The following is a 16,973-nucleotide window of genomic DNA, read 5'->3' on the forward strand; positions in this document are numbered from 1 at the left end:
TTGCTGATGGGAATATAGAATTCAATACAAGCATCCTGGGAACAAAGTTTCACAATAGGTGTCAAAAACCTTAAAAGTGTGAAAGCTCTTTGATACAGATTTTGACTTCTAGCAATTTCCTAGGGCAATGAGGGCTATATAAGGGTCTTTATAGGTTTCTGCTTATTGTACATTATTTAAAATAACAAATATTTGAGAAGAGTTTAAATTTCCAGCAAGCAATTAGTTAGACATGGTACCTCCATATGCACATTAGAAATAACATTCTAGTAGAATATTAACATTAAGTTTTTAATATATTGCTAAGTAAAAAACTGAGTGCCAAGGAATATTTTCTACATATTATTTAAAACTACATGTAAATAAAAATTTCACATGTATGAGAGGACATATTGCAAAATGTTTATAAGTTGTTTCTATGATTTGTAGTCTTACTGTCAGCTGTCTTTTTCTGTATTTTTCATTTTATTCAATTAGAATAAAGATAATATGCTAAGATAGTTTTGCAACCAGTTTTGACCTAAGAAAAACCTACACCTATTTTAATTATTTATAAAGACACACAGAAACTAAAGCTTATATTTACATATCTCTTGTTCATATTATTTATTTATATAGCCCATACTTTTAATTGGAAAGTTAGTTTCTAATGCAAAAAGATGGTATCATTTATGCAAAATATAGACCGAATGACACATTCATGCTGAATTCCATATTTATAGTTTAGAACACTAAACTAATTAAACCATTTAGACTAAAGATCATCTAGTGCTTATCTACCACTGACTTCTACCCACCTGCTTTCCTAGCTTGGGCACTTCCAGGCAGTCTTGGCCTGATTGTTTTCCCCAAAGTAGTAGAAGCACTTTCTTCACATCAGGAATAATTATTTATTCCTAAGACATCCTCATAGGAGTGGGAACCTAATTACCACTGGCTTAACTACTTCATCTCACTAAAGGAGATACTATTTAAAGCATTCACATGAACAGTAAAAGATCATCTCTAATTCATATGCATTATAAACCAAAACACATTTTCTAAGAACCAAATAATTACTTTAGAAATTTCTCCATGCAACCAATATTAAAATATGACTTTAATTTGACAAATATTTATCACTCCTAAAATTAGGGTAATTTCCAAAACAAAGATTCACTAATGTAGTCTTTCTTTTTATTTTATTCATTTTTTAAAATGTTTATTTATTAATATATTTTTGAGAGAGGGAGGGAAAGAGAGAGAGAGAGCAAGGAAGGGCAGAGAGAGAGAGAGGGAGAAACAGAGAATCTCAAGCAGGCTCCATGCTGTCAGTACAGAGTCTGACACCAGGCTTGATCTTGCAAACTGAGATCATGACCTGAGCCGAAATCAGGAGTCAGGTGCTTAAACAACTGAGCCACCCAGGCATCCCTCTTTCTTTTTAAATTGAGATATAATTGTCATATAGCATTGTGTTAGTTTTAGGGGTACAATATAATACTTTGATATATGTGTATGTTATGAAATGTTACCACAATAAGTTTAGGTAATACCCATTACCACACGTAGTAACAATTTTTTACCTTATAATGAGAACTTTTAAAATATACTCTCTTAGCAACCTCCAAATAAGCAATACAGTTATTGTTGACTCTAGTCACCGTGCTGTATATTACATCCTCAGGATCTATTTATCTTATAATCAGAAGTTTTTACCTTTTGACTACCTTCAAACATTTACCTTACCCCCTCTTTTGGGAATCACCAGTCTGGTCTCTGTATCTATGAGTTTGGTTTATTTTAGACTCCACATATAAGTGAGATCATACAGTATTTGTCTTTTTCTGTCTGAATTATTTCATTGAACATAATGCCCTCAAAGTCCATCTTCATTATCACAAATGGCAAGATTTCTCTCTTTTAAGGCTGAATGATATATCACTGTAAATCACAAATGTATTCTTTACAAAAGCAATTCTAAAATCTAAAGACCACCCTATACTTTTTCGTTACCTTTTCTTTATAGGTGAAAATGTTCAGAAACAAGTAACAGTGAGAACAAATACCTACCTTTCAACAGAAAAAGTGTTTACAGAACATTGTTAAGGCAAAAAAAAAAAAAAGATACTAATTAAAATCTTAGTAAATTGTTTGAATAGTTTATCTAATACTTTATTTAAGACAAATGCTCAATGTCTTCTCTCTTCTGAAGTGAGTGCTGTGGCCCAACAAGTCTTATGGAATTGTCTAATTGAAGATCCATCGACGGTTCTTCGACATTTTCTGGAAAAACTGACCATCAGCAATAGACAAGTAAATTCTTCTTTCTTTGTAGTATAGCTGTGTAGCACTGTGGGTGAACACTGTTAAAAGCAAACAATGGATTTCGTAGTGCTATGCATAGAACATCAATTTCTGATACACAGCAAATAAGTTCTTTGGGAAATGGTAATGATGAGCAGTACTAAACCTTGCTGTTTTCTTTCAAATTTGTCCATGTACTGATGTCTCCATTTGTGTTTGGTGCACTGGTAGTGATGAACCTAAGTTACTGAAAGATTTTCAGTCTTTTAAGCAAAGATTAAATTCAGTATAGTGTTCTTAGTAATGAATATATTTATTAAATTCTGATTGCTTAGTAGTCTGTGATACAGGTGGGATTATTAGAATATGTTGAAACTATCCATTAATCAAGACAATCTAATTCAGCAGGCCACCTGTGTAAAAAGGTTATGACAAATAAAGTAGTTTTCTGAGCAATGGCAAAACACACTGATGATTAAAAGTATTTGTTCATTTCTGTGTTATGGTCTTGTTCTATAGAAGATCAAGTTCAGTTTCTGAAAGGTAAGGTGACTTACAGACATCTCTATTTATTCCCTCTTGACCTAACTTTATCTCTTTGACTCAAAACCCAGGAAGCAGACCTGTGAAGTCCATGAAACCATGTATATTTAATGGTATCTCAAGATAGGTCTGCCTGACATTTGCATCACACCTGGAAGTCATAGCAAATAGAATTGGCTAAATATATACCCTTCCTGTGATTTGCCTGTGACCTATAGACACGGTCTCACTTTTTATTAAAAAAAAAAAAAAGAAAGAAAAGAAACTTGTCTAACTACTGCTCAGTTATTTCAGATTGGCTCCTAAGCAAAGGTGTTACTGTTGGTTTAAATACTGTTTAATAAGTATCACATATACTATATTAAAATGCTGAACATAATAGAAATCAACATGAGGGAAAAGCAGGAACCTCCCCCACTTTTTAAGAATTTAAATTTATGTCCTACAGCATGGTAGCTGAACGAGATGTGGACATTCTGTTCTTCTTTCAGGATGAGTTAATGTACATGCTGCGGAAACTTCTCTTAAATATTGGAGACTTTCCTGCCCAGACATCTCACATCCTATTCAACTACTTGGTGAGTTTCAGCCTCCAGTAAGTTGTAAATGTTCATTTCCAATTAGGAAGCAGCAACATGAGGAAAAATTCATAGGAAACTTTTTCAATAAACCCCCCCATTAATTATGTGACTGGAGGTAAACCATGGTCAGCTAAATTCACCCCTGTTTGTATAGGGAAGCCCCTCCTGACACTCTGCTTGGCATGTAGTAGGCACTCAATAAACATGCATTTCATCTCTGCCTTCCTTTGGCACTATACAACTTCCTTATGTTGCTTCTTAGTTTGGGTTTTCTGTTGTGAAAACTTATATGTCATTTTAGTCATTTTTCCCTTTTTCTATCTTGCTTTTTAAAACACACACACACACACACACACACACACACAGAGGCAAATAGTTGCCCTAGATGGAAAGTATTTGTGAGTGTATTTTTCCATAGTGACTATCTTTGCTTTAAACCATACTGACAGCTCCTTCCTGAACCCTCTAGAATTTACCAGTTTCTTTAGGATGTTATACCCTAAATGGATATGCAGTTTTGGGGCGGTTAGCCTGATGCCTGTTCTTTGAAACTGCACCTTAATCCAGACAGACAGATAGCCAAGTGAATGTCTGCATTGGGAGAACTTTCTCCCTCACTATTGTCAGTCTTCTAGCAGGTAGGGAAATAGAAGCGGAATCCAAATGCATCTGCAGCGAAATGATAAATTTAACATTACAGCTCCTCTGTGCAGAGAAAATTTGTAATCCCTTTCTCTTGTCTGTGACTGATTTGGTTTTCCTCATGAGTGCCCACCAGCCGGGTGACAAGGGAAAGAATATAAATAAGTGTCCAAATCCACTTTTAAGTTCAGACTGATAAAAACATATAAATAGTAACTTTGGATAGCATTCGGTCTTTCCTGGCTAAAAAAACCCCTAGGAATCCTATTTTTTTTCCAACTTCTTTCATCTGTAAACACTATGTGGAGTTGGAGAGAAAAAAGACCTTTGTTGTTGGAAGGTGGAGGAGGGACAGCATCCTCCAGACTGAGGCCCTTTGATATGGAAAAATGAAGCAAGCCACTCCATTCTGTTCACACAGAATTTATTCGGGGTAACTTACTGACGGGGGTGGGGGGGAGATGGAACAGACGCCAATCCAAGTGCTATGCAGCTCTTTTCCGTGAAGTCCACACCATCATCTACAGCTTTTATATAGAGCAAGGGCAATGAGGTGAAGTGAACAGGTAGTTATCTAAAGTGGTACCATCTGTGCACCAGAAGGAAGCTCAGAACAAGCTTTCCTGCCTTCTGGTCAGGGCATACATTAACCTCCAAGGGACCTGGAACATGTAGCCCCAAGGAAAATTACTGCATGAACACAAACAAGATGGAAGGACAAAATCGGAGTGAGTATTCTCAGCACTCCTACATTCGTTGAGCATTCTATCTATTATTCAACATTTGCTCTGGCTCCTCCCTTTGTGAGACAGCGTTCTTTATCTGGCTGGTTGCTAGATGCCTGGCTAGTGGAAACCAATGCCCATGGTTGCTATGACTTGGGTCCTGTGGGCTCCACGTGGTGCCTGCTGAGAGACAACCTCACCTCGGCTCGTGCTGGTGCTACACACACCTCTAAGTTTTAGTTGCATGTCCCAGATGGCTCCAGCTTAGGAAAGCCGCTGACTGGTGCAGTATGCTCGGTGACATCAGTCTGTGGCAATTCTATCCAGAAAGCTTTCCAGCCACACTTTATGCTACTTCTTGGTCCTGTCTACACCACGCAAAAACCAAAGGTAGGTTATTAAAGTCAAATGTCAGGGCCTTCCTCAGTTTAAGTATGTGACCTATCACGTGGCATCCAGGGTGATATTGAAAGGCCCTGAATTGAACCTTTGCTAGAGACCCAAAGACTGGAAGCAAAAGCCCCTTCAGGTGTCTGCCCATTCCCTTGGGTCACTGGGTAGGGGGGATACTTACCAGGACCATTGCTCTCCATTGTCTTTTAGCGCTGGGATAAGAAGATGGACATTCATTTCCGTTTTTGCCATACTCTCTTCTGTCAACTGAAAATAAACCTTATTGGCCCACATAGGTGCTCCCAGCTAGGTAACTGACTAGGTCAGTTAATAAAGAATAGGCCTGGCAACACTTTGGCTTTGCTGTATAATCCTATTGTACTTGAATATAAATTCTTGTTTTTGCATTTCTCTCTAAACCCTAATCTTTCCCCAAATCCCAAGCACATGGATGCCTTGAGTGGACTATAGAATAGGTCTTATACTTAGAACAGCAAAACAGTGAAGGGCAGAGTCATTTTTAAACCATTACCCTTATTATATATCTCTTTTCTCTAACGACTATTAAGGATGTGTATAGTGGGGATGTTGGGACCACTGACCCATCTCTTCCAGACTTTGTTAGAGACATTTCACTGCTTAACTTTGACCCATTGATCTTCACCCTGGGGTTTGAGCACATTTGGGAGCAGGGGATGTGAAAACTTTCAAAGGGATTTGGTGCCCAGATAGTTTTAAGGGAATAAATCTCCAAATCTTCAATTTACAAATATGCACTAACACTTCTTCAGTATGTCTGCCCTCTCAACCACTGTTCCTCTGCAGGCTCTCCCTGACCATCCCCAATACCACCAGACTGCATTGACAGATACATAAGAGAAAGAATCGAATGTGCTTCATGATTTTTAGAGAAGCCTCATTTCTGATGGATCAAGGCACTTTAAACCCATAGGACTTCCTGTCTTTTTCCTGTCTTTGGTAGATTTCTACTAGAGATGAGGTTTGGCCCTCATTCGGGTGTTTAGCCTACAGAACCGTCAAAGCAATTTTAGGTTAGTGACACCATAGGCTGATTCTTTCAAAATAACTAGAAAGTTTTCTAAGATTAAGAAATTTTTCAAGAAACAATAGAAAAAGCCGCAGTGGGGAAAAAATTTTACATAATTTCTTTATGATTTTTTGTGCACTGTTAAATAGGGTAGTTAAAACTTCTTTCATCAAATTTGTGGAAATACATATTCCAATATAGTCAATCCTCCCTTTATTTCAATGTATAGAGTGTTTAACATATTCTACTCCTATTAACAACAAAAAAATTACTTTATGATGAAACATTTTAAGTGTAAATTTAAACATGTACCAAAGGACACAGAGCTTTTCAAGATTTTAGGTGACAAGAACAAAAAACTCTTAAGTTCACCATTTAGCCAAGCAGAGTGTTCATTGGTTCAGACTGTTAGATATAATCCAAGCTGCAAATACTGTTTGGGCAAACATCATGTAGAGATTAATTTGGGGTGGCCTCAGTACTTGAGCTACCGAGGGACTTGAAGCCTGGAAAAACAATCTTCTGCTTTCCTCTTGAGAAATCACCATCTTAGTGACACACAAAAATATATGGCAACCTGTTCTGGTTGGTTTTCCAGTTATACCCTCTCTTGCTCATGCCCGTTGAAAGTATTAGAGGACCTGTTGAGCAGAGAATATGAAGGCACAAAAGAACATTTAATTAAGGAAAGAAAAGCCAAGGAAATGAGAATGTTTGCTCAGGATTACTGTGGCTTTGAGACCTCTTCCTGTTCTCTTAGGTGGGATTAATCATGTATTTTGTGCGGACCCCCTGCGAGTGGGGGATGGATGCCATTTCAGCCACTCTGACTTTCCTGTGGGAGGTGGTGGGCTACGTGGAAGGCCTCTTCTTCAAGGATCTGAAGCAGACCATGAAGAAGGAGCAGTGTGAGGTAAAGCTCCTGGTGACTGCTTCCATGCCAGGTAATCTGCTACTGCTTTGGGTGATATAACTTTTTTTTTTTTAAGAGTATAAATAACCCTTTTAAAGACCAACTGTCTCTCTCATTCATGAGAAAATTTTCAGAGTCCTGACCCCGGTGTTGAGTGCATCAAAGAATTTTTGTTTAATACGATCTGAAGAAATACAATAGACCCTTTAAAAGTCTGCAATTGCCAGATGAAAGGGGAGACATCAGAACTAAGATCCACGTGAATCAGCCCTTGAAGGCCTGCCAAGGTTGAAGATTTATTTAAGTCTATCGCAGAGGGCCAGTTGCACAGAAAGCCTTTTTGAATGAATGTTTGGCACTGCAAGGGGAATAATATTGTTTGCATGGCATGGACCCCAGATCTTTGTAAAGTGTATGAGAGGTGGCTTTATGAAAAATTGGAAAAGGGACAAGCAGGAAGAAGGAGAAGAACAAAAGAACATGAAGTGTGATGTAAACTCTAGCTGCAGTTCCTTTTCGCTTCGGATAGCTGGTTTTTGTTCAAGATACGATTTCTGCCAAGTCTTTATCCTGGTGCAGTGACTAAGGAAATATGAGATGATACATGTATTAAAATTAAGAGAAAGACAAAATTATATCGAGATAAGAACACAGGGTATGGCAGGCCATGAAAGTCATGTTGCTGCCATTTATTATTTGTTCAATTAATATTAGCTAGGAAAAAGTGCATCACCTTTTCAGGCTGTCTTTACTCGTGTGTAAAATAAGGATGTGATTCATCATTCACAATCACGAGTAATCAATGAGTCTAGGTAGGTAAAACACGTGCTGTCGTAACTGACTCACAGCAAGCATTCCATAATGCTTGTTATCCAACAAAGTGATCAGTTTTTATTATAGCAAAGAAACTCATATTGTCATTCATATACTTAAAAACAGCTCATTAAAAATCAAGGTATTGGGGTGCCTGGATGGCTCAGTAGGTAAAGCATGTAGCTCTTAGTCTCAGTGGTCATGAGCTTGAGCCCCACGTCAGGTGTAGAGATTGCTTAAATAAATAAACTTATAAAATAAATAAATAAATGCCAACATTCATTAAGAAAATAAGAATAAAAGTCAAGGTATTTCATAATGTTTGCAAAGACTTATAATGAATGAATGAAGTAGAAAAGTAGAATAAGTATTAACTCAGAGCCAAGTAGAATTGAGAAAATGTAAATTTAAACTACATTTTGGAAACTTGTCATGGTTTTGCTCATATCTCTTGTTTATATTTTTTCAACCATTATTGCAAGATCATCTCATTTAAAATAAGGGATATATTGTCGCAATGCTTAAGGTTTGAATGCTAACTCTTCTACTAAATAAATGTGTCTTTGTTACTTATACATTCTTACTTGTAAGAATCTATTTTCTTTGTTTTCTTATTTGTAGAATGAAAATAATAATATCCATACCATAGGGTTGCTGTGAGATTTAAATATAATTTTGCATATAAAATACATGTAAAGTTATCAGGAATTCCATAAATGGTAGCTATTGTTATTTAATAAGTAAATATTGTTTAAATTTTTTTCATGCTTATTTATTTTGAGAGAGAGAGAGACAGAGCACAAGCAGGGTGGGGCAGAGAAAGAGGGAAAGAGCGAATCCCAAGCAGGCTGTGTGTTTCAAGGGCAGAGCCCCATGTGGGGCTCGATCCCACAAAACGTGAGATTATGACCTGAGCTGAAATCAAGAATTGGACACGTAACTGACTGAGCCACCCAGGTGCCCCTGATAAATAAATATATTTAAAACATATATTTAACTATAAATAAAGGAGTGATATTTGTTCAGTGGATAATTTACCTTAAGCACTCACTAATAGTAACAATCATAACAAGAAAAACATCAGCCTATTGATAATATTTTAATATTTTATGCCTTAAATATAAACTTTCTTATAGCAGAGTTCAGTTTATTATTGTGTTTGCCTTCTATAGGTACCAAAACCTTGGTAGTTCATGGACAGAATGAGTGTGATATCCCAACCCAGTTACCAGTCCATGAGGACACTCAGTTTGAAGCCCTGCTAAAGGTAGGGATGGCTTTGGACAGAAATGAATTTTTTCTAATGTTTATTTTTTTTTTATTTTTGAAAAAGAGACAGAGTGTGAGCAGGGGTAGGGTGGGGGGGGCAGGGCAGGCAGGGAAAGGCAGAGAGAGAGGGAGACACAGAATCCCAAGCAGGCTCCAGGGTCTGAGCTGTCAACACAGAGCCCAACATGGGGTTGGAACCCATGAACTGCGAGATCATGACCTGTCGAAGTTGGATGTTCAACCAACTGAGCCACCCAGGCACCCCGACAGAAGTGATTTTTTAATGCACAATGTCTACAACTATGGCTACTGACCACCCAGTTTAGAATTAAGTGGCATTTTTCTGTCTTCAAATGAATATATGCATTTATTTATCTCTTGTAGAATCTGTTCCACTATTGTGTACTTCCCCTATTTTCTTGCATAATTTTCCCCCACACTGACATTTTTGCTCTGCATTGAGGTGCAAATGCATGCATGCAGGTTCTCTCTCAGCTAAAGCAGCAGCCCAAAGCTCTAGTGTGTTCTCCTAACTCCCCTTGGAATGCTGTCTCTTCCTGCTTAGAAGCTTCCTGGCATCACTTGGGGTAGTGCTGGAGGTGCCCTGGGTTTGCCGGCTCTCAGGCTGATGATCCTGCCAGAGACACTTTCTGTGGCATCTAGTTGCATGGATCCAGTCTGACTTGCACTGACAGAAATTAGTGGAGAAGCAGAAAACACATATCTTAGAATAAATCAGGTGGGTCAAGAAAGTAGTTTTAATGATTATGGAGATTGTGCTCCTCCAAAAAAAAGGCAATCCATGGTTACACATGCCTGTAAAGTTTTTAAGATAAGGTAATAAATAAACTACTACAGCCATTCCCAACTTACCTGGATTCCAAACTTTTGGTAATCTGATTTCCTGGAACACAGCTCCAGACCCAGACATAAGCAGAAAAGGCCTCTGAAAAATTCAGTTGTACCAAACCTGTATATCTTATTTCAGTACAAAGGGTCATTAAACCTCCTCAGGCCTCATCCAGACATCTCCAGAGAATTTCTAAGGCCTAATGGAGCAAACTTCAGCAACCACTCCATTTTCCAACTCACACTGAATGACAGAGTAGCATGAGGGCAGAGTAAGTCCAAAGCCTGATTCCACTAGAACCAACAGGTCCTACATCAAACAGGACCTCTCTGGGCTCGGATTCTTTTTCACCAGTACTGGCACACTAGTGAAGTCATACAAGTTGTCTACATGGAAAGCATTGAACTTAGAATACACTATATAATAATTGCTCAATGAATTGTAGTTTCTATTATGTTTCATGGTGTCACTAAACATGCTTTCTTCCTGACATTGAGACCAGTAGACGCCAGTATGCCTCCACAGTTCACTACTCCATCTGAATTTTTAATTGTCTATCTTTTAGCACATGGAGAGCAGATGATTTATATTACATGACTAGTCTTTATTGTATCATTCTTCGGAACTGTATATCCAAATCCAATGTGTATCCATATATATACATATAAAAAGTATATTAGATATAATAATCCTTGTAAGCCGTTACCTTGTTTTTAGGATATTTGTATCTTTCAGCTTACTACCTGGCACATAATATGTTCCGGGTTAACATTTATTTATATTTGTTGTTATTGTTCTAGGAGTGTCTGGAGTTTTTTAATATCCCAGAATCTCAGTCAACACATTATTTTCTCATGGATAAACGGTGGAATCTTATCCACTACAATAAGGTGAGACCATGCAGTAATGGCACTCATGTTTAGTTATGTCAGGAACTTGTCATGCCTGTCCTGAATGTCCCTCCCACTCAGGGAGGTATCATTTAGAGGTTAGGAAAATGGTCACTTAGGTGACACCACCTTATTGTCAGCATAGCTTTGGACTAGTCATGGTACCTTGTTACCTTTCATTTTCCTTGTCTGTAAAATGAAGATGATGATGATATTATCTACTATAGGTTGCAATAATTAAAGGATATAAGGCAAGTAGAGCACTATGTTACTCATTACTATCACCTCTTGATGAAAAATTAAGTTGCCCATATAATAACTATGGTCTATTTGGAATGCTAATGTCATTGTTGTTCCTGTTTCTATTATGTTAAGCATGACCGTGATAACCTGACCTAATGACCAAAAGGGCTCCTCAAGAAGATCATTGACATCACTTTACAGTGACCATCCTCCAGAATGTCATTTATTAAATTGCCTTTGGCTCCTCTGCTCCTGATGCAGCACCCTTGTGTTTGGAAAGGGTGCTAAGCCTAAATGGTTTGACACGTTCCTGAGGAGGGGGGTTTATCTTCCCTGGGATTTTATAGAATTGGGAAGCATAAAGTGATTAAACCATTATCAGATACATAGCTTTCTTTGACCTTTGGGTAAAGAGGAAATGACAGTAAAGTTTTAATCATTTGAACTCTGTTTTCTCTTTGTGTAATCCTGCCACAGACCTATGTTCGGGATATTTATCCTTTTCGGAGGTCAGTATCTCCACAGCTGAATCTTGTGCATATGCATCCAGAGAAAGGACAGGAGCTCATTCAGAAACAGGTGCCTGACCATCTCTGTTTTATTATATGGTTTTGTCAAGTCATTGGGATAGATGATCAGTAAATGTGTTTGTTGCCAACCCTGAGATTCTGTGATTCTGATGCAATCCTCTCTAGAGAGAGTTGATAGATAGGCCCTTGATCAATAATTCCCCAAAATACTGTGTTAGTTTTCACAAATGGGATTATAATGGAGAGGTATTAAGGAACACTCAGTTGGATTAATACTATAACAAATTGTTGGGTATGAACATTACAAATCTTTTTCTTTTATTTTTATTAAGGTTTATTTATTTTTGAGAGAGAGACAGAACATGAGCAGAGGAGGGGCAGAGAGAGAGGGAGACACAGAATCTGAGGCAGGCTCCAGGGTCTGAGCTGTCAGCATAGAGCCCAATGTGGAGCTCGAACTCACGAACCCCAAGATAATGACCCAAGCCACAGACAGTCAGATGCTTAACCGGCTGAGCCACCCAGGTGCCCTACCACTAGAAATCTAATTTATTTACCTACTAGTTTCCAAGTTTTCTTTTCACAGTTTAGTAAAACAGGATTGGAAGCACACATAATGTAGCTATTAGAAGTTTGCCCAAGATGTTTACACTAGCTGGGAAAAAAAATAAAATAAAAGGGACAAATGTATTATGCTTGAGAAAGCAGTGAACTAAGGTATACAGATTTGGACACAGTCATAGCTCTGCCACTGACCAGTCATCTGACCTTAGGCATGTTACTAACTTCCCTTAAAACAGGAGGAATGTAATCAAGCAGTTGTACTTATCTTTAAGATTGAAGACCAGAATAAGGAAATTCACTAGTTTGCATGCAAAATATTGCTACAGTCCACAATTCTAATAATGATACAATTTTAATACAGTCTATATGTTACATTCACTTATTTGTAATAAAATGTCTAAACCAGAATTTCAGGATAATTTATCATTTCAGGTTTTTTGCACATATCAAGATCAATTTGGCATCACACTGTTCACAAATACCTTCATGAAATGAATGAGAATGGTACAGAGTTAGACCAATTAGATAATTAAAAATACAGTTAGCATTGGGGCATCTGGCTGGCTTACTGGAGCATGCAACTCTTGATCTCGGGGGTTGTGAGTTCAAGCCCCACATCACGTGTAGAGATTACTTAAAAATAAAAAATAAATAAAAAATAAAAAAATACGCATACACACACACACATATATGAGTTAGTATTAACTACCTGAATTGTGAATGTGTTACGAAATGTGAGGTGTTGGGTAAAACTGCAAGATCTTTTTTTTTATTTTAATATGAAATTTACTATCAAATTGGTTTCCATACAACACCCAGTGCTCATCCCAAAAGGTGCCTTCCTCAATACCCATCACCCACCCTCCCCTCTCTCCCACCTCCCATCAACCTTCAGTTTGTTCTCAGTTTTTAAGAGTCTCTTATGCTTTGGCTCTCTCCCACTCTAACCTCTTTTTTTTTCCCTCCCCTCCCCCATGGGTTTCTGTTAAGTTTCTCAGGATCCACATAAGAGTGAAACCATATGGTATCTGTCTTTCTCTGTATGGCTTATTTCACTTAGCATCACACTCTCCAGTTCCATCCATGTTGCTACAAAGGGCCATATTTCATTCTTTCTCATTGCCACGTAGTACTCCATTGTGTATATAAACCACAATTTCTTTATCCATTCATCAGTTGATGGACATTTAGGCTCTTTCCATAATTTGGCTATTGTTGAGAGTGCTGCTATAAACATTGGGGTAAAAGTGCCCCTATGCATCAGCACTCCTGTATCCCTTGGGTAAATTCCTAGGAGTGCTATTGATGGGTCATAGGATAGGTCTATTTTTAATTTTTTGAGGAACCTCCACACTGTTTTCCAGAGCAGCTGGACCAGTTTGCATTCCCACCAAAGGTGCAAGAGGGTTCCCTTTTCTCCACATCCTCTCCAGCATCTATAGTCTCCTGATTTGTTCATTTTAGCCACTCTGACTGGCATGAGGTGGTATCTCAGGGTGGTTTTGATTTGTATTTCCCTGATGAGGAGCGACATTGAGCATCTTTTCATGTGCCTGTTGGCCATCCGGATGTCTTCTTTAGAGAAGTGTCTATTCATGTTTTCTGCCCATTTCTTCACTGGGTTATTTGTTTTTCGAGTGTGGAGTTTGGTGAGCTCTTTATAGATTTTGGATACTGGTCCTTTGTCCGATATGTCATTTGCAAATATCTTTTCCCATTCCGTTGGTTGTCTTTTAGTTTTGTTGATTGTTTCCTTTGCAGTGCAGAAGCTTTTTATCTTGATGAGGTCCCAAATTCATTTTTGCTTTTAATTCCCTTGCCTTTGGGGATGTGTCAAGTAAGTGCTGCGGCTGAGGTCAGAGAGGTTTTTTCCTGCTTTCTCCTCTAGGGTTTTGATGGTTTCCTGTCTCACATTCAGGTCCTTTATGCATTTTGAGTTTATTTTTGTGAATGGTGTAAGAAAGTGGTCTAGTTTCATCCTTCTGCATGTTGCTGCCCAGTTCTCCCAGCACCATTTGTTAAAGAGACAGACTGTCTTTTTTCCATTGGATGTTCTTTCCTGCTTTGTCAAAGATTAGTTGGCCATACTTTTGTGGGTCTAGTTCTGGAGTTTCTATTCTATTCCATTGGTCTATGTGTCTGTTTTTGTGCCAATACCATGCTGTCTTGATGATTACAGCTTTGTAGTAGAAGCTAAAGTCTGGGATTGTGATGCTTCCTGCTTTGGTCTTCTTCAAAATTACTTTGGCTATTTGGGGCCATTTGTGGTTCCATACAAATTTTACGATTGCTTGTTCTAGTTTCTAGAAGAATGCTGGTGCAATTTTGATTGGGATTGCATTGAATGTGTAGATAGCTTTGGGTAGTATTGACACTTTGACAATATTTATTCTTCCAATCCATGAGCACAGAATGTTTTTCCATTTCTTTATATCTTCTTCAATACCTTCATAAGCTTTCTATAGTTGTCAGCATACAGATCTTTTACATCTTTGGTTAGGTTTATTCCTAGGTATTTTATGCTTCTTGGTGCAATTGTGAATGGAATCAGTTTCTTTTACTTTCTGTTGCTTCATTATTAGAAGCATTCTTATTCTTATAAGAATGCAACTGATTTCTGTACATTGATTTTGTATGCTGTGACTTTGCTGAATTCGTGTATCAGTTCTAGCAGACTTTTGGTGGAGTCTATCAGATTTTCCATGTATAATATTATGTCATCTGCAAAAAGTGAAAGCTTAACTTCATCTTTGCCAATTTTGATGCCTTTGATATTCCTTTTGTTGTCTGATTGCTGATGCTAGAACTTCCAACACTATGTTAAACAACAGCGGTGAGAGTGGACATCCCTGTCGTGTTCCTGATCTCAGGGAGAAAGCTCTCAGTTTTTCCCCAATGAGGATGATATTAGCTGTGGGCTTTTCATAAATGGCTTTTATGATGTTTAAGTATGTTCCTTCTGTCCCGCCTTTTCGAGGGTTTTTATTAAGAAAGGATGCTGAATTTTGTCAAATGCTTTTTCTGCATCGATTGACAGGATCATATGGTTCTTATCTTTTCTTTTATTAATGTGACGTATCACGTTGATTGATTTGTGAATGTTGAAGCAGCCCTGCAGCCCAGGAATGAATCCCACTTGATCATGGTGAATAATTCTTTTTATATGCTGTTGAATTCGATTTGCTAGTATCTTGTTGAACATTTTTACATCCATATTCATCAGGGATATTGGCCTGTAGTTCTCTTTTTTTGCTGGGTCTCTGTCTGGTTTAGGAATCAAAGTAATGCTGGCTTCATAGAATGAGTCTGGAAGTTTTCCTTCCCTTTCTATTTTTTGGAACAGCTTGAGAAGGATAGGTATTATCTCTGCTTTAAATGTCTGGTAGAATTCCCCAGGGAAGCCATCTGGTCCTGGACTCTTATTTGTTGGGAGATTTTTGAGAACTGATTCAATTTCTTCACTGGTTATGGGTTTGTTCAAGTTTCCTATTTCTTCCTGTTGGAGTTTTGGAAGTGTGTGGGTGCTTAGGAATTTGTCCATTTCTTCCAGGTTGTCCAGTTTGTTGGCATATGATTTGTCATAGTATTCCCTGATAATTGCTTGTATTTCTGAGGGATTGGTTGTAATAATTCCATTTTCATTCATGATTTTATCTATTTGGGTCATCTCCCTTTTCTTTTTGAGAAGCCTGGCTAGAGGTTTATCAATTTTGTTTATGTTTTCAAAAAACCAACTCTTGGTTTCATTGATCTGCTCTACAGTTTTTTTTAGATTCTATATTGTTTATTTCTGCTCTGATCGTTATTATTTCTCGTCTTCTGCAGGGTTTGGGGTGTCTTTGCTGTTCTGCTTCTATTTCCTTTGGGTGTGCTGTTAGATTTTGTATTTGGGATTTTTCTTGTTTCTTGAGATAGGCCTGGATTGCAATGTATTTTCCTCTCAGGACTGCCTTTGCTGCATCCCAAAGCATTTGGATTGGTGTATTTTCATTTTCATTTGTTTCCATATATTTCTTAATTTCTTCTCTAATTGCCTGGTTGACCCATTCATTCTTTAGTAGGGGGTTCTTTAACCTCCATACTTTTGGAGGTTTTCCAGACTTTTTCCTGTGGTTGATTTCAAGCTTCATAGCATTGTGGTCTGAAAGTATGCATGGTATGATCTCAATTCTTGTATACTTATGAAGGGCTGTTTTGTGACCCAATATGTGATCTATCTTGGAGAATGTTCCATGTGCACTCGAGAAGAAAGTATATTCTGTTGCTTTGGGATGCAGAGTTCTAACTATATCTGTCAAGTCCATCTGATCCAATGTATCATTCAGGGCCCTTGTTTCTTTATTGATCCTGTGTCTAGATGATCTATCCATTGTTGTAAGTGGAGTATTAAAGTCCCCTGAAATTGCCTTATTCTTATCAATAAGGTTGCTTATGTTTGTGATTGTTTTATAACAATTATTTATAATTAATTATTGGGGGCTTCCGTATTCAGCACATAGACATTTATAATTGTTAGCTCTTCCTGATGGATAGACCCTGTAGTTATTATATAATGCCCTTCTTCATTTCTTGTTACAACCTTTAATTTAAAGTCTAGTTTGTCTGACATATGTATGGCTACTCCAGGTTTCTTTTGACTTCTAGTAGCATGATAGATAGTTCTCCATCCCCTCACTCTTAATC

General features: G+C 37.7%; 1 protein-coding gene across 3 annotated transcripts in view; it reads left to right on the top strand.

Annotated features, from left to right (window-relative positions):
* UNC80 (unc-80 homolog, NALCN channel complex subunit) overlaps positions 1 to 16,973 on the top strand; it is a 223,804-nt gene that overhangs the window by 146,213 nt on the left and 60,618 nt on the right. For all 3 annotated transcript variants that reach the window (XM_042953135.1, XM_042953134.1, XM_042953136.1), the window contains 6 exons: positions 2,195 to 2,295; positions 3,321 to 3,407; positions 6,979 to 7,162; positions 9,117 to 9,211; positions 10,864 to 10,953; positions 11,674 to 11,775. In XM_042953135.1, coding sequence (XP_042809069.1) covers positions 2,195 to 2,295; positions 3,321 to 3,407; positions 6,979 to 7,162; positions 9,117 to 9,211; positions 10,864 to 10,953; positions 11,674 to 11,775 — 659 coding nt within the window. The remainder of the gene's footprint in view (positions 1 to 2,194; positions 2,296 to 3,320; positions 3,408 to 6,978; positions 7,163 to 9,116; positions 9,212 to 10,863; positions 10,954 to 11,673; positions 11,776 to 16,973) is intronic.

This window comes from Panthera leo, chromosome C1 (genome assembly GCF_018350215.1).
Source record: "Panthera leo isolate Ple1 chromosome C1, P.leo_Ple1_pat1.1, whole genome shotgun sequence".
Taxonomy (NCBI): Eukaryota; Metazoa; Chordata; class Mammalia; order Carnivora; family Felidae; genus Panthera; species Panthera leo.